The sequence below is a fragment of the Varanus komodoensis genome, unplaced genomic scaffold (assembly GCF_004798865.1).
Source record: "Varanus komodoensis strain SLA01 unplaced genomic scaffold, ASM479886v1 scaffold4, whole genome shotgun sequence".
Taxonomy (NCBI): Eukaryota; Metazoa; Chordata; class Lepidosauria; order Squamata; family Varanidae; genus Varanus; species Varanus komodoensis.
This window is the reverse complement of record NW_025335941.1, coordinates 37,974,141-37,992,601: the sequence shown is the minus strand read 5'-3', so window position 1 is coordinate 37,992,601 and position 18,461 is coordinate 37,974,141. Positions and strand designations below refer to the sequence as shown.

The following is an 18,461-nucleotide window of genomic DNA, read 5'->3' as shown; positions in this document are numbered from 1 at the left end:
GTGGTAACCTTAGTAAGTGTGACATTTAGTGGGCAGAATGTGATCTCCTATTCTGATGCAACACAAATGCACAGAGGCACTTTTGCTGCCCATAAGTTTGGAGCAAAAGACACAAGCAGAAAGGATATACATCTGGTTATGAATCAACACACTTTGAAATTTTATGGCTGGGCAGTGCCCCCTCTTCTGATCTTGGTGGGTAAGTAAATAGTCAGTGAATATTTTTCTTCATTTTCGGGAGATTTGACACTGGAGTTCCATGGGGTCTTCTCTGATATTTGCTCATAGCAAATTATCCATTGCATACTTACTGACCTGGAAGTAAGTTCTATTAAACCCAAAGCAGTTGGTGTTCAGTATGCTGTCTGATTCTCAAATAGGTAATTTTGTAAAATATGGTTGGAATGCAAGGATTTAGATTCAGTGTAACATAGTTGCAGTATCCAGCATTTCTATATCTCTCCTTCATGAGTGATTTGTTTTTATTTTGTAAAATGTTGGTATTCATTTAGGGAAAGATATTCTCAAGGCAGAGAAAAGGCTTTTGTGCCAATTTTTAAAACATCTTAATTCCTTACCTTTTCTGTTTATATGCAAGGAACTATAGTTCTACAGTATTTTCACTGAAAAGATAGAATATGTGAGTTTGGAATAAGGGATTTAAGTGGGCAAATTTGTTTGTCGATCCTGGTCTGTTCTTTCTGTGATGTACTAATCTATCAACAATGAAGCTATAAATACAATTTTTCTCCCCTAACGCCTGCTCCCAAATATATACAGATACTGCAGAGGTATACTCAACATTTTTTCACAAAATCCTATTGATTAAAGAAGCCACACAATTGTAATATGTTGCGTAGGTAAGAACCCTAGGCTCCTGTAACTCTATCAGATGTGTAGTGAAGGGAATTCTGATTCAGCTTGCCATAGAGGGTCAGAAAAGCAGCAACTCCTGAGGTTCTTATTTCTGTGTAAGTATAGAAGGCTAGCCATTTCATCATCCTTTACATTTTGCAGGCTGGCCCTACACCTTTCCTTTCCTTTTCTTCACAGAAGTGGGGCTGATTTGACTCTTAGGCAGAGAGAAGCAAAATTTTATTACTCTGTTTCTTTGTCATTAGGGTGCTTCCAGACAGAGGGCTCCTTCAGCTACACTCAAATGGCATTGTATAGCTGTTCAATGTTTTCCACTCACTCCCCTCTCTCCACACACAAACGCACACACACTGAAGAAGTAGAAGTGGTGGGAAAACCCAGGAATAGCAGTGGAAGAGGACTGGTCCTCCAGGAAAATTCCAGGAATGGGGCAGTGTGATTGCACCATAAATGTCCCATCCTTGTTGTATTTTTATTCTTAGGGATGGATATTCGTGGATTTTTTGTTGCCTGAAGTGACAAAATAAAGTGGGTAGTTTCATAGGTCTGATGGGAGTAAGAGGGTAAGATTTATTTTTTCAGCCCAAGCAGCAAAATGGCCTGTGCATTCGATTACTTTCCTCTGAATAAGAAAAGGATTTAACTTAGCCTATAACAGTGGTGGTAAACCAATGGCATGCATGGTGCAGTGGGCATGCAGAGCCCTCTCTGTCAGCAAGCGAGCCAAGTCACCCCAAAATCGGCCCAGCAGCCGAGCATTGATAACAACACACATAGGGGCCATGCACATGCTCAGACACCAGGCGATGATTTCACATGGCCGGTCAATGCACTGCCAAGGATATATAAAATTTATTTATTTATTTGCTTGGACTGGCTGCGAGTTGTTTTTTCTAAACTAAAACCTCAGTATTCAGGTTTTATTGTAGTGCTGGGTAATAAGAGTAGTTGAGTTTCAGCCAGGGATAGTGAACCTGTGACCCTCCAGATGTCATTGGACTCCATCCTCCATCATCCTTGATGACTGGCAATGCTGGATGGGGCAGATGAAAGTTGGAGCCCAACAACATCTGGAAGGACACATTTCTCCAGCCCTGGTTGAAACCCCAAAAGCCTTCCAACATTTTATGGATAGAAATAGGGGTACTGCTCTGTGCTTATATTACTGGGGAAAGACAATATGAATAAATACTGGTAAACTAATATCCTTTTGCAATATTAAAGGCAAGCCATGCATGGTGACCTTTAGAATGGAGTCCCAAAAGAATGAGCTGATGCAGAATGACAGGTGTGAGCCTCCCTCTTTCTCCAAAACTTAACACAAAAAATGCAGATAAGAAATTCTGATATTTTAAGGTGGCAAATCGGAGGCTAATTATACTATTAGAAAGACATGATCAGGGTTAAGTTGTGATTTGGAACACAATTCTGATTGTACAAGTACCATCTTTACCCAAGAGTGACAGGTATAATTATAACTACATAGCTGATAGACCTCAGGGTAACAGACGGAACAGAATTCAGCAATGATGAACTCTTGATAAAAGCTACATTCAGATCAAATCAGTTTATTGTGACCTGTGACTGGACTGAAAAAGAAATGAATGTAAGACATATTTACAAAACCATACAGAGCAAGAAAAATATATACAAAGACATATAAAACAGTGTATCATCCGTGCTGAATGAAAAAAAAGCAAGTGAACTGAGCTCTCAACTGCAAAATTAAAATTAAAAGAAGCTTCATAACTTTTCCAGTAACTACAGGAATGGTGTTTGCTGAGTATTAAGATACATAAAACAAATTGTCTCTGCCAGAACATTTAGAGAATAAAGGCACAACCAGTTAGCTCCTAATAGTACAATAGGAATTGCAATATAATGCAACATGCATCCCAGTTTTTAACAGAGAAATCCCATGGCCCTTGGGCAATGACTAGAGACCAATAGGAGTTTTCAGAGTCCCTGCTCCAACTTCAGAGCTGGTACTCGGTGCTGAAAGCACAGCAAGTACCATACGAGCTGCCTATCTGAGGTTGGAGGAGCTGGGAAGGGGTTTAGAGGAGTTCTGGGGAGAAGAATGAAGGTTCATTGATTCTGTCAGGATATTGGATCCATGTTGAGTAGAGCCCTTTATGCCAAGCCAGTTAAACAACAAACATGAGAAAACTGGGTTGCTAAGGCACAATTGCCTACAGACTTAGTTTTGCCCACTGTAAAATGCATTTAGTTGTGACATACCTCATACAATGTTGCGAAGATGGAGGGGAAGAATTATTATTCTCCTCCTAAATCATAGGCATAGTTAAAGTGATAATTCCAAGTAACTTTCTTTTTAAAACTCAACATCAAGGTTAAACATGTTTGAGGAAGGTACTGTGGAATGGCTAGACTAAGACAGTCTGGCACATAATTGTGATGCACAGGATCTGGTTGTCATAGCAAAAACCCCTGTTGTATTTACAGAGTCTTTATTCTTCCCTTCCACATTGTTCAGAACATCCTCTCATCAACTGCACCTGTTTTGCCGCTTCCAAAGATGGATGCATGTCAATGATCTGCTTTAGGACAAAGGACATTGTAAACACAATTCCCTAAACAAAGGCCATGGCATTGAAATGGATTTGCTAGATGTGTGTGATCATTTCAAAGCTTCAGTAAAATGCAGCAATAAATATGTGTATGAAGGATATATCATGACAACTATCAGTACAGCAAGTAGCTCTTTACTCCTTTGCTTTGATCTTAATTTAAATATGGGCATGGTGAGCTGAGTTACACAAAAGTTGAGTATTAAACCATTTGAGGATGGCCTCACCCCTGCCCTTTTACACATTCCATCCCCCCACACCAAAATCCCATTATCCTCAAAAGGATGGTTACTTTCTGTACACCTTAATCTGTTTTGTTTGTTTGTTTTTGTTTTTTGCAGTGGCTTACCCTGCTGTTGGAAATGCAATGCGGGAGAACACCGCCATTTTGAGCAATGGATCTGTCACTACCCACACTATTACATTTGACACAAAAAGAATAATGACACCTGAGCCATGGCATCCGTTTGTGTCTCAGACGCCAGACAAAGAGAAAGCCAAAGAGGGTGAAACAGTGGTCCTCGGATGCCAGTTCCACAGCTTTCATGGCCCATCTTTGAATAACCTAACAGTGAAGTGGTACAAGGAAGATGAAAAGGGGCAGAGGGATCTTCTAGAGAACAATGTCACTGTCTTGGCAAACAGCACCAGAATGCTCTTAACAGGGAATTTATCCAATGGCAATGCAGCTTTGACTATCTTAAATGTGACAACGGGCGATCATGGCACTTATTTCTGCCAGGTGATTCTTTCTAGCGGAGAAGTGGTGACAGGCGATGGCACAAAGCTCAGGATCCGAAGAGCACTGGGTAATGTTCTGTTTGTCTTTTAGTTGTTTTCTTTTCTGTGTTAGTCAATGCAGCAAAAAGTAGGAAGTAGATCACACGATCTAGAAAGCTGACCACCAACAGTGTTGTTTTCTCAGAGAATCCTAGGAGCAGGTGAGGTTGATGAGGCTGCTCATAGTTCTGTTAGAGGTCCTTATTTCCCTGCATGGAACTGCAGTTCTTTGCAATTCTGGTAGGAAAGGAATCATTACTGAACTAGTTCAGTGATGTGTGATTTTGGCCCTGCAGATGTTTTCAACTACAGTTCTCAACAGCCCTAGCCCACATAGCCAATAGTGAGGGACCACGGCAGTTGTAGGCTCAAACAACTGGAATGTTACAAGTTGCCCAGTCCCGACACATGTGGTATAGACTTGGGCTTATTTGACATAACTGTGTTTTATGCATTTATGCGATTAAGGTACGCACAGAGAATGACATGGCTAGTGACACGTAGCTCCAATGATCTAGCATTTACTAGTGCAAATCTAGAGATGGTCATTTAGTGTCAGATGAAACCTGAGGGCTGATTCATATGTCTGATCATCACTTGGTCTTGTGCCTCCATCAAAGTATGTTAGATGATTCTGGAATGATGAGAAAGCTTTATAGTTATTTCATTTAAATAGGTCACCACCCAGGGATACAGTCCACAAGTGATGATATATATATATGCATGTGCAAATTGGCCGCAAAGCACATCTTTTATGTGCTGCTTTAACACAGAGAACATGGTGTAAAATAGCAACAATTAAGTTTATATTCAGACAGACCTTTTATCTGTTGTGCTGAAGGGGCTTTAATTGGGTGGTTGCTATTTATTTCTTTTATTGTATGTGCTTTAATTGCTTTTCTTTTATATTATATTTTAATTAAAATTTTGTTTTAATGTGTTTTATTGTTAGCTGCCATGAGCACCATTTTTGTGCAATGGTGGGCTATAAAGATTGATTGACTGATTGATGCACAAGAATTTTGATCCCACCTTTCTGAAAACATAATCAAGGAAGAATAATTATGCTACCAGCATTATTGCTTTCAGCTCTCTTGCATCATTTGACATGTGATAAGATCCTTTATTCATCAATCTTCCCTTTTCTATCTGAAACTGTAGCTCTTTCAGAAGCAGCTGCTTCTGAACTCCATTCCTCACCTCAAATGAGTGCCAGCAATTAAACATAAAAAGTACCTTTCAATTCATTTGGTATGACCCTATCACTCTGCTCATTGATCCTTAACAGACTTACATTGGTTTTATGCTACTTTAATTGCCAATGAATCCCTTCTTCACTGAATCCTGGGAATTGTAATTTGGTGAAAGTGATGGGAAATTTCTATTACAGTTTATGAACTCCCCTCACACAGCTCTTAAGTGTCCCTTGGGAAATGGGATAACTACCAAACCAGAAGTTTAGCACAGTTTTTATTCAGACATAAATCCCACCATGTTCCAATTTTTCTTGGGACTTGGGATTTTTCTCCCAAGTAAGGCACTCAGGATTGCAGCATCAGTCCATCAGGTGAATACGCTTGCAGTCTTTGCACTGACTTTTATGGCACTAACTGCATCAAGAATAAATTCTTACTGTTTCTCCATGTGTGTCTACACAATTCTCCCTTTCACCCCCCCCCCAGTCTGAGAGTGTTCATCTGTTAGTACCCTGCTTTTCCTCTCCCAGTCTTGTCTTTGAGGTGTCCTTAGAGAACAGTCTTATATTTGAAGGAGCTGTTCAGCCCAAGTAAAATTTAAAGAAATTGGATTTATTCTAATTGGACTTACTCTTAGTGGATAAGAGCCAGTGTGGCACAGTGGTTAAGAAGGCTGGACTGGGACACAGGAGATCTGGGATCCAGGGCCACTCAGGGGGTGAGTGGGGTCAACATGGGGTGACCTCTGAGCCTAACCTTCATCAAAGGGTTGTTGTTGTGAGTATAAAATGGAGACAAGGAGAATCTGAGCTCCTTTCAAGAAGAAAAAAGTTGGGATATTAATGCAATGTAAAAGTAATAATATGAAATAGATCCATAAGAGAGGAGAGTAACAGAGGCCTTGAAAGGTCCATCTGCACTTAAAACCTGGACAGAAGACTGAGTAGGCACACAGGTTACTGGTTACACATCACCCCAGTAACGTGAGCTGTATTGTAGTTTTGTTGAGATTATACTTATTTCATCCACACATATATTTGCATATACAAATATTAAGCAAATTGCTGTTCTCTGTTGTCCTTGTTTTGGTGATGAAATTCTTTTTTGACACTCTGTAAGTGGCCAACCTAAACCCGCTGAAGTAGCATTCTATGCAAATTGTGACCTCATTCACCCAATTATAGATACATGGCCTTTCTTACTCTATTTGCTAAAAACTATGCATAGTACTAAACTATGCATTGTCCCTGTATAACTCAGGAGCTATTTTCATAACTTAAAATAGACTACTTTGAGCCTTATCCGTTGAGAATTGACTTTAATTCTACTGCAACTAATCCTATGCATATTTATGCAAATTCCCACTGACTTCAATAGGGTATGCTTCCAGGTAAGCATGGATTGCAACTGTGCTACTATATACAGTGAGATTGCTTTGTTTAGTTCTGCCCTACTATCTGCACATACCTCTCAGGCCTAAAAGTTGTATTAATGGAAATAAAGTGCAATGTTTGTTCTTTAATCTTGAGTGACATCTGGTGGTATCTAGTGAGCATACAGTTCAGTAAAAACGTCTGTGGCCTTGATTCAGCAAAGCATGTAAGCAGCCCTCACGTTTCATCATATTGCTGCAGAGAATAGAAGAAACGGTGACTGCTGACATTCTAGCTTCTTTGAGAGAGCCACGGAAGTCTTTTATAGTTTTCGGTATTGGCAACCCATTGTCCACCTCTCTTGAGCCATCTATCCAACACGGTTTTAATTTATTGACTCAAATCTTGATGTTTAATTCTCCTCTCTCACTTTATTGATTGGCATGGTTTTTATAACACATTAATCTACTAGCCAAACCAATTAATATTTGCTACCCTAAATACATGCATCAGAATTTGTTTATCCTTCTCCAGGAATTGCTCCTGTTAACCATAGTTTCATATGCAAAAAATAGCAAGTGGAAATGTTTATCTCCGTGGCCAGAAAAACTCTACCTGCTTCTTTTTGCAAACCAAACTGCTGTTGAAGGCACAGGAACAATTCCCCACCCACCTCCCCTAATCATGGGTCAAATCTATAAATTAAAATAAAGCAGTGTTTTATTATCATTATTTATACTAATACTGATGTGAGCCATAATATGTCTGCAGTTATGTAGGCAAAACTATACCACCAATTCACAAGGACTTAGTCTTCCAGCTGTGGACTTGGAATAACTTTGTTTATAGCATTTGTATGCCATGCCATAAGAAAGTTTTCTGGGCCATTTACAGTAAGCAAACCTAAAAGCAATTTAAATACAAAACAGAGTAGAAAATTATACAATCAAAACCAGCATAAAATATGACAACAAAACTAACACAGCTCCAAAATTAAGCACACAGATTTTAAAGCTGATTCTAAGTCTGCATGACTAATATAAAAGGTTAGGGTGAACACAAAAGTTCACCTAGAGTCAAAAAGTTAGTGTGGAGTAGTATAGTAGTTGGACTCAGGATATCTGGGTTCTAGTCTGCACTTGACCATGAAACTATCTGGGTGGCTTTAGGCTGGTTGCCAGCTCTTAGCCTAGCCTACCTCACAGTGTTGTTGTTGTGAGAATAAAATGAAGATAAAACCAGCTTGGGTTCCTCATAAGAGGGAAAAGGATACACTATAAAAGTGATGATGAGAAGAAATAAGAGTCAATGAAAAGTGGAGAAAGAAGAGATGATCCCCATTCCCCCAGACAACAACTCATGGGGGGCGGGTTACACATCACACGAGGCCATGCTGAAATTTGACCAATGTGGGCCTGTGGTGCTTGCCCAGTCCCAGTCTCAGAGCACCTGCTTGGTCGGATTCGTATTCTGAAACAAACCATGGAGAGAATCAGTGACCTGTTATAAGATTTCTACAGCTCACCATGGCTTCTCTGATCATGCATCCCTGGGAACATCATTTTACCCCTGGCAAGAGCAGCCACAAAAGGAATTGTTTCTGGTCTTTGATCTCCACTGTCCTCAGCATCCTAGCAACAGATCTGCCATTGCTTACTTTATTCCCATAGGTTGACCATCTGTCCATTTCCCTGTTTACTTTTGGAAATGGGGAGAGAATATGAAAAAACATGGAGGGGGGAATTGTAGAGAAAGCTTATTTTCATTTAGTAAAAATCTCCAAGGGGCTGGAGCAGCTGGGAAGAGCTGCAGGCTTGCAGATGTGTTTAGGCTGCCTAGCCGATTTCCCCACTTTTGCCTGGGTGTGGATCAGGCAGGACCGCCTCCTGCTCCAGCAAGAGGTCCCCTCTGGAGCAAGATGTAAAGGTACCTTTTCAGCTCCCTCATCTTCTCTTCTACACTTTGGGGCATGAGCTCCGCTTGACAGTTGTAGTGCACTGAACTCGGCTCATCACAGCTGCCAAAGGAAGGAGCCTTATTCCTCCCTGTGGTATGACCTAGGATACTACCTAGATGACTGAGAGGGAAGGAGATGACTGGAAGGAAGGGAGTTACTACCTGATTCCACAAAAGACCCATGGTAGCCATGCAGGACTGCTTGGCGGGACAAGTGAACCCAGCCAATGGCATTGATATGTTGGATGAGTAAGGGAAGAAGACTGAGGGCTGGATGGGAGGTAGGAGCAGAATCCAGCTGCTGGAATAGGAGGACAAAGATACATAGATGTACAGAAAATGTAGAAAGCATAATCTTATTGTATGGTTAGATCACTTTGTGATTCATACTAAGAAGCTGTTTTAACAGTCACCAGGAAGGAAGATCTACCCACAGAAACCAAGTGAGAAAACAAAGCTTGTAGCATAGCTGGGACTGGATACTGGAGTGCCCATTCCACCACCACCCAAAAAAAAAAAAAAAAGAAAGAAAAAAGACAAAGACAACGGTGGCACAGAAAGAGTTCTCATGTTTTCTAATCCAGTTCTTATTAAATGTGAAATAATACCAAAATAATATCGTTAAGGCAAATACCAAAGCAAATGCAATTCACTATTCCCTTATTGCAGGCTGGAAGGGTTGCAGTTGGGAAGGAGTGGCTAAACAAATGCACAAATTATAGCCATACTGTTTAGTGTATACTATATATAGCAGCTCGAGCTCTAAGTGGTTTTGTATAAGCCTGCAATGCTGTCCAAAGACACTGGATCCTGTTAGACGTGGGACTGCAGCTAAGAGAGCAGCATGTGACATCCCTGCCCTCTGTCCATCTTTTTCTCTTTCTACTGGAAGCTGGGCTGAGGGATTTGATGTAAAAACGGTACCGTGTGGCCCACTGTCACAGCCTTATTGCCAGTTGAAGGGTCAACACTGTGAGTAGCATACTCAGGTAACACACACATGAACACACACACACAGGATACACTGCAGCATTTTGTTGAAGATTATTATTAGTGCTTCTCTGTATTCTGTATGATAGATAATTTCTGATAATTCTGCACATTCTCTCTCAGGACTGTTTGGCATAGAAGAATCCATTGGAACAATCATTGGAGTGGTGGGAGCTGGTCTTGGCGGTTTGGTAGTTCTGATCGTAGTTTTAACTCCACAGCTGAGAAAATGTCTTCCATGTGCTAAAGCAACATCCCACCAAGGTATGAAGGCAACAGTGAAATGCTCAATGATTTGCTAGAGTGTTGCGTGAGTTTTGGATCAATGCAAGGCATATTTGTGGCCCAAATTATTGCTTGTTTCATTCTGAGTGACCAGGTCATGCAGAACAATGATGGGTAGGATTATCTACCTCCTGCGCTGGAACACTGTGAGATCAGAGCATCCAATATACAGAATTCCCTGCTGGGATCCTACCAGCAGAACAGAAACAAAGGAAGAGCACCATTGGGGCTTAACAAGCCAAAATGGATTAGTGTACATTTCCTTCATGTTGGGCTGATCTTCAGGGATCAGGAGGGCTTTGAATCTGTAGATCCAAGGCCCCCACCTCCACCTGTGGTCTGCTTCCTCTCATCTTTCCCAACATCAGACATCCAGCACCAAAGAGGTGATATGAAACTTTCTGCACAGGATGGGAGGGGAAAATCAAAACTTCATCTTACCAAGGAGCCATAGAATTGCCACCTAAAATTCCCACGGCCATTTCTCATAACATCAGTATCAGAAGCAAATCCTTGCACCTAATCTGTTGAGGACATTGCATTTATTTCTTCTATTTCTGTCCTGTCTTTTCCCTCCTTCTCACAATCTTATCCTCACAAAACAACCTTGTGATGTAGGTTGGGCGGAGAGTCTGTGACTGGCCCAGAATCATACTGTCAGCTCCATAGTTGAACAGGGAGTAGAATCCAGATCTCTTGAATCCCAGTCCTGTACTCTTAACCACTATACTACACTGGCAGTCTACAATGGCATAAGCTTTAGAGTGACACTTGCTACAGTTTTCCCTTAGCATGTTTGCTTTGCGAGGGCATGTGACATGGATCATCCACTCAGGTGAGGGCAGCCAGAAGCCACAGGAGCCACTCCCTTTTTTCCACAAAGATTCTGCTGCTGCTGATGGTGCTTCCTGTACCCCCATCCCTATTTTTTTCAAGTGCTTCCAAAGTGAGTTTTGTAAAGTGCTATTGGTTGGTTTTGTATTTGTTATTGTTATTTTGAATGCATAGTTGTGGGAACACAAAGTTTTTTAAAATTCCAGGTCTTGGCTACCTGGGACCAGTAATTGTCTTTGATTGGTAGCACAGTTACCCCTCTATCTGGAAACATCTTTGTTTGAATTATAGTTTTCTGTCAATTTTATATTAATTTGCTTTTTTCTTTTCCTTCCTCCTCAGCATAATTTGGATAATATGATTAAAGAAAAAGAAGATGTACCAAGAATAATATTGTTTTCTGAATGTAACAAAAATGCCAGTGGTTCATGGGTCTTCCATGTTTTCTCTCTCTATAATTATACTAAAAACATCTTAGTATCATAAAACATCTAAGTATCCATGACTACTTTTTTTTAAAGTTTGCATGCTCAGCTTATGTATAGAATAAGCACACGCACACATGTATGCAAATCTGAACCTCCTTATTTGTGCTATGTATGAATGCTAATGCATGAAACACTATGGGAGAGAAATTCAGTGAAAGTGGACATTTATATTCGACGTCTTGTTAACAAAGGAGAGGAAGAATGTGTGGGGAAGGAGTTTGGCAGAGAGAACTGCAGCAGGTGTGCACGCACGTGTATGGAATTAAGCACGCTGTCCATCACTTCTCCACTCCAAACCGTCTCCTCCTGAGGTTGCACTGCTAACTGAAGCCACCATCAGGGGTTTGCTACACACATTCATGCAGTGCCCAGATAAGCAGATGGTGCAAATCAAAGGAACAACTGAGCAGAAGTCTGAATATGTTAATACATTGACCTAGTTCAAACAACATGACACACCAACAGGGGTAATTAGACATGGGAGCCTTTTGTGTCATGTGAACCCAGTCCTTTTTTTTTTTTTTTTAACAAGGAACAATCTTGATTATCTTTGGCTTGTTTGGGGTTGTTCTCAGTGCCTTCCACCTTTCCAACACTTCCGTTCTCCAACTACTTAAAAAAAAGTTTGTGGCTCCTTTGAGTGTGCAAATTTTCCTTTCCCTTACTTCCTAGCTCTTACATTTGCTAACCAGCTATTAATTTTGAATCTATTTATGTGCAGCACAGTGTCAGAGAACTGCAGCCGTTACTGCTCCAAAAAGGAGACACAAAAAGAAGGGGAGTTACTATCTCAGGGAACTGTTAATGAAGAAGAGAGCACTGTCAGGTCAACATTTCAAATGGAGGGGATGGCATTGCTAAAGAGAGGACACAGTGCCTTCTGTGCACATACCCACTACTATTTTTGTTGACCCTTTTCCACTTCACTGTTGCTTTTCAGTTAGCAACTTGGCAATTGGTCTCTGGAAACTGTGTACATATTAGCCTATCTTGTTTTGTCAATTGCCTTCTCTGCTACCTAGTCCATTTCCCCACTCCCCCAGACAGCTGGGAGAGACAAGAAGATTGTCCAGGAAAGACCGATTAAAATTAAATTAAAGTTTGAAAAATTATGAACTTGATGGTGCAATTTTCAGGGGCCAGAATATTTTATTTTAAATTACTGCAGTTGCACTTTTTGGAGGCTTCAGAAATATAACAAATGGTGGTAAACAAAATAGGGTAATGATTGTAGTGGGGAAGGGGAGAGAAGAGGGGTTCTGCTGGGAAGGACACTGGGATGCAAAAACTGGCTGGAAGGCTTTGAGGGAAGGAGGGGAGAACAGTCCAGGGTGAGCCTGGCCACATGACAGTCATACTATAGGCTGTTCAGTGAACAACCAACCAACCATAGCTTATTCTCAGGACAGCTTAGCACAAGCTGCAAATGCGCTCCTTGCTTTTCAATTAAGCAATGGGTGGGTATATATCTCCTGACAACTTAACTTTGCAAATAAGTGCATCTGACAGTCAAGTTCACTGTGGGTTATTCCTCCTCCTTCTCCCTTGGTCCTGTCACAGCTATACCAGAAGGCTGCCTTGCCTCCTCTTTCCCTACCATAATCACAAGCCCATTTGTGCTCACCACAGCTTTTTCCCCACATACCCCTTCTTTTTTTCAGAAATCAAGTTTTGTGATATCCAGATTGTCACCTTAATGGCAGTCTTTCAAGGTGCACAGGCAGTGAATGAGCTATTGCTAGTTTGTCCTTCCCCATTTTTAGCACAAGAAATTTGTACAAATGCTTTCAAACTAGTTTGAATTATTTCTTAAGTTGGCATCGCACAAATATGCACATATACACTTGTTCAGGTCTGAAATGGCAAGCTTCAACTGGGCAATATCTGGGAGGTGTCTACTGTTAAAGTGCTACAGGCAGCCACCTTTGGCATTGACCAAGAGAAGCTGCAAAGCTTAAACACCTGACAAGAGTCAGGTTAAAAAAGGAGGGGGAGTCTAGATTCACTGTGAAGGGGGTGATTTATGGGCCACCCTCTTTCATGGGTCTCATTTCTCTTGATAGCTTGCTTCTGACAGCCATGCTGGATCAACCAATGGTCCATCTAGTCCAACATCCAGTTTACACAGTGGCTGGGTTTACACTTCACACCAAGTAAGCTTCCATGGTTTTTGGCTTGGATGTTCCTGACAGACAATCAACTGGTTTCTATGCCGGCAAGTTTCCACCCTACTTGCTCAGTCTTCTTACAGTTGTATGCCATTATCCACCACACCTGAAATTCAATCCCATCTAGATGGTCAGAGCAGCTCCTACAGCTGCTGCTCTTTCCAGGGGACTGGTGGTGGCTGCACACCAGGGCTGTGCAGAACAAGTTTCTGGGTTTGGACAACCAGAGAAACCATGGTAAAACATGGAAATCATAGAACAGACAGTTGTCTCCTCTTGTGGTTTCCAAAAATCAAATGTTCAATGCTGAAATGCTCCAACAAACTTTGGAAGACACAACCAAACATCATATGCAAGAAACTATCATGGCTTGTCATGTCATACAAACCTGCCCAGGGGCAAACCAGCTTCCTGTGGGAACCCACAAACAGGATATGATAGCAACAGCTCCATCCTGCCCAGTTTCTGCAGTGACTGGCACGTTAAGCATACTGGCTGTGCTACTGGAGGTAGCATATAGCCATCAGGACTAGTACCCATGGATGGCCTTCTCATTCAGGCACATGAATGTTTACTGCAGGATGTCAACCCAGCTAACCCAAAACATTTTCCTGGCTGAGGCAGAGTGCCAAATGTTGTCCCTCTCTCTCCTTTCAAGGTGTACAGTACTCAAGACAGGTCAAGTTAGGCAGAAAGGCAGTATGAGGCAGAAACCTACAGAATTTCTTCTCCCCTCCCTGTCAATAAAAACCATAACCAGAAACAATTTACTTTCCATTCATGACAGCCAAAATCAGCTGCCTGGGGCAGTTCCCTCACTCTACCTAATAGCAGGGCTGGTCCTGGATACCAGTCATTTGAGGGCCGATGATTAAATACCGGTGGACCAACAGGAGCTCGGGCTGAAGTATATGCAGTTACTGTGGCTGAAGAATTGATGGCTATGGAATATGGTAATCCACATTCTTTGGAAGCCCCACTTTAAATTATGGCTACTTGGGCTGTTGAAAGTGTATGACTTGGGGACAATGAATGCATACCCAGCCACAGTGCACATGCTGTGAGATGAGTGAGTATGGGGACTCTTTTCTTGCAAAGTTCCTTGTATCTACTACCCTTTCCCTCATTTTACTGAAAGAGAACTCTTGTGTCATGAGAGAAGACTGCCATTTCGCATGCCTTGCTAAACTAGACTTAATCACAGGGTTGGGTCCAGATTTATGTAAGATCAGCAGCACTGAAAGAAGTGAACTTCCACCTGGACTTTTCACCCACCTCTTCCCATGGCAGCCCCTCCAGCCTGATGAAAATGCTAGATGGGTAGTCAGGAGACACTGCGATATGAGGTGGCCTGTGGGGTGTGTGTGTGTGTGTGTGTGTGTGTGTGTGTGTGAGGGGGGAGGGGGTCATATCACCAAACTGGTAAAGAGACCTTCTCTTCTTATCACATAAGTCAGAACCTGAATCTAACGTGGGTCTGTGCATATCGCAAATGCATGTTTTGCTACAACTGTGTAGTTAAAGATGGACTTCTTAAAGTGAGCAAAGTTATGTGAATTGATTGGGTGTCCCCTATTTCCAAAACCGCTTTGGTACTGTCTACTCCAAGTGTATAGCTTCACATAATCAACCTGGGGGAAGGGTTATTATTTGATTTGTAATGTCAGGTGCTGAGAATCTACACAAGCAATTTGGAAACTACTGTCTTCATCCTGCTACTTCAGTGCTGTACAAATTGTGAAAGTTTCTCAAGTTAAGAGAAAATTGAAACATTTCATAGTACTATTTCAACATCCCTTCAACATCCCTTCTTACTCTTATATGCACATACAGGATAAATATGGCCACACAGAAAATTTGGCCAGAAGATATAGTATTGATTAAAATGTGCTGATCTCCAACATTTGGCTGCTTCCCTGTCACACTGACAGATGATTTGTTGACATCGGTCTAACATTGTGTCTGAAAAGGAGAAGACAGGACGAAAAATTAATGTAGAATACAACATCACAGTGGAATAGTTCAGCAGCTAATCAGCAAAGTCTATTTATTATTGTCACTTGTTATTCAGTATGGCTGCTCCTTTTTTGGCAGAGGGCGGGGGAGTGTCATAATTGGCCAAAAAGCAAATAACTAAAAAAGCATCCTTGATGTTCAGGCCAAAGTGTGTAGAACTGATCATTGTTTTCCAAATATTCATTTTTTCTTAATTTGCAACACTCAGATTTGTATATGTGTAAGCCCAGACAGGACATTTTGGAAGGGCTTTCATTCATAGGGTCACCGTAGGCTAAAGATGGCTTTATGACAAATGGGGGGGGGGGGAGAGAGAGAGAGCATTTGTTTTCTTTAAAGCATTTTATGAGCATAGAGGCAACTCTGATCACATTATTCTTTGCATGCTATAATTTTTATTCTGTATATACATGTATAAATTAAAATGTAGCACCATCACACTGTATGTGCATTGTTTATTGATGCCTATGTCCTACACACTTGATTTTCACGTAGACATTTCTTCCTGGGCTATGCATAATAAATTCATCCTGGAATCTGAGAATTAAAAAATTCATTTAGGAAACTGGAACATTTCCTTCCACCCCTTTGTTTTGCACCCTCAGGAGCACCCCTCTCTGGAGTACCTGTAAGTCAGATCATTATGCTATACAAGGGGGAAAGAACCACAAACACATTTTCTTAAAATGCACTGCTGTTTTTAACAGTTTAAACTTTAATATATGCTTTAGTACCCTGCTGTGAATCTTCCCTCTCAATATCTGTAATATTTAGAATGTCATACCATATTTTCCTAGCATAATAGCATATAGTATTTGAAAATCCCTTTTTTATGATGACAGATTTGTATGGGAAGCTGAAATCCCTTTTATTTGTGACTGAAACTGGTGTTTTATGCCAAAACATTTCAATCAGTTTGTTTTACAAATGTCAGTCTTTAAGATGTTATAGCTATTGTTTTAAAATGTTAAAATTGTTTTTTAAATGTTAAAAAACAGATTTGTGCTTCTGTTGATATCAGAGTAATTCCAGTCCAGTTTACTATTGGTTCTCCATAAAGTAAAACTTGTCAGACAGAGTATAAAGGATTGTACCACATCTTGTTCCAAGTACTTGTTACTTCTAACATGATTTTAATAAAAGCATAACCTGTTTAGATTACTTTTCCTGAGATGCTGAAGACTATTACAGCATCCTTCTGAGGGTAACACCAAATTAACCCCTTTTAGAACATCTGCATACAAATATGCCCACACAATAGTCAGTAAATATAAGGAAATTAAAGTTGTTTCCTTACCACACACCACAGCATTGTCCTTACAGGTCCATGTATATCTGCGTATTATGGGATTACAGCCTTGCTCCTGTGCAAAGCCGTAACAGCAGTCATGTCTATGGCAGCACCTTTCAACAACAGAGATTTATTTCTACCTGTTATATTTTGTTATATATTCTACCTGTTATATTTTAGGGTGCAATCCTATTAATGTTTAGACAGAAAAGAGTTCACAATTCCCAGAATGGCTGGATCTTTTTCTGTCTAAACATGCATAGGGATATGTCTTTAGGGACTCGTTTAAAAGAAAGCAATAGGCATACAGAAATACAGGAGTCAATTTTATCTTTAGTGGCACAACTGGACTTCTAAAGAATTCCATCGCCCTGTCACATGCTATTATTGATGCAGTGAAAGCCCATGGAATATTTTGTTTTAAAAATAATTACTTAGCTTGAGTAAATATATTAGCAGAAAAGATTTGATTCATGCAATTATGCAATTAAATGAAATCAAATTGATCCCTAAATTGTTTCTGGTGATTCTGAATCAAGTTAAATGAAGGGACATACAATGACATATTTTTTCTCCCACTTCATTGCCTCAGTTTAGCAAAGTGGGAATAAATGCCGATTTCTTTCAAAGGAGGGTTGGGAACAGTGTGGTCCTGCAGGGATCTGTATTAGGACTGATGCTTTTCAACCTATTCATAAATGAACTGGAATTAGGAGTCAGAAGGGAAGTGGCCAAGTTTGCTGATGATCTCAATTTTTTTTTAGTGTAAAAGGATATTTTCAAGGTGGGAGAGTAGGCATCAAATTGGTGGATACTGGTTCAGTACAAGCAAGAGTAAACTAATGCATATTGGAGCAAAAAACCCCAACTTCAGTTATGAATAGATGGGTATAAATAAATCTGAGCTAGCAGTGACCAACTAAAAACTGGAACTCAGTGCTGTGGTCAACAGCTTGGTAAAAATCTTGACCTAGTGCACAACTGCTGTGGAAAAGGCAAACTCCTTGTCAGGTATAATTAGTCATGTCATGAAGCTGGCTGGTGGGAGGTTCAAGACAGGTAAAAGAAAGTACTCCTTCACACAGCACACTGTTAAACGATGGAATTCACTACAGCTACATGCAGGGCAGGCCACCAATTGAGAGGGATTTGAAAGGGGACTGGAGAAATTCATGGAGGAGAAGGCTGCCAATGGCTACTAGTTTTGATGGCAATGTGCTACCTCCAGAATCAAATACACTGATGTACATCAGTTACTGGGAAAACTGGGCAGGAAGGGTCTGTTTTACTCATATCCTTCTTGTGGGAGATGGACTATTGGTTTGATTCGGCATGGCTTTTATTTTGCTCCTATGTTTCAACTTAGCAATGTGGTAATGTCATCCAACAAAACAAAGGACAGACTTTGCTCTAATCTTAGTACATAATCCACCATTCTCACTGCTCAACACTATGTGAATTTGTTACTGGTTTGTGCTACCAGAAGATGCTTTCCTATAATTGCTGTTCTCCATAGCTTAAATGCATTAAGGGAGAAATTCTTTGGCCCCTAGACAGCTTCTGAGGGCCACAGACTTGTTCAGAATTCTCTGTCCCTGTCCCACCCCACTGAGCTGA

General features: G+C 40.8%; 1 protein-coding gene across 1 annotated transcript; it reads left to right on the top strand.

Moving 5' to 3' along the window:
- LOC123029401 lies at positions 1-11,371 on the top strand. Its single transcript, XM_044442371.1, has 4 exons — positions 1-199; positions 3,809-4,276; positions 9,886-10,026; positions 11,224-11,371. Exons 1-4 carry the CDS (start codon positions 67-69, stop codon positions 11,226-11,228), a joined length of 747 nt encoding a protein of 248 aa, XP_044298306.1. The 5' UTR covers positions 1-66; the 3' UTR covers positions 11,229-11,371.
- Positions 11,372-18,461: the final 7,090 nt, after the last annotated feature.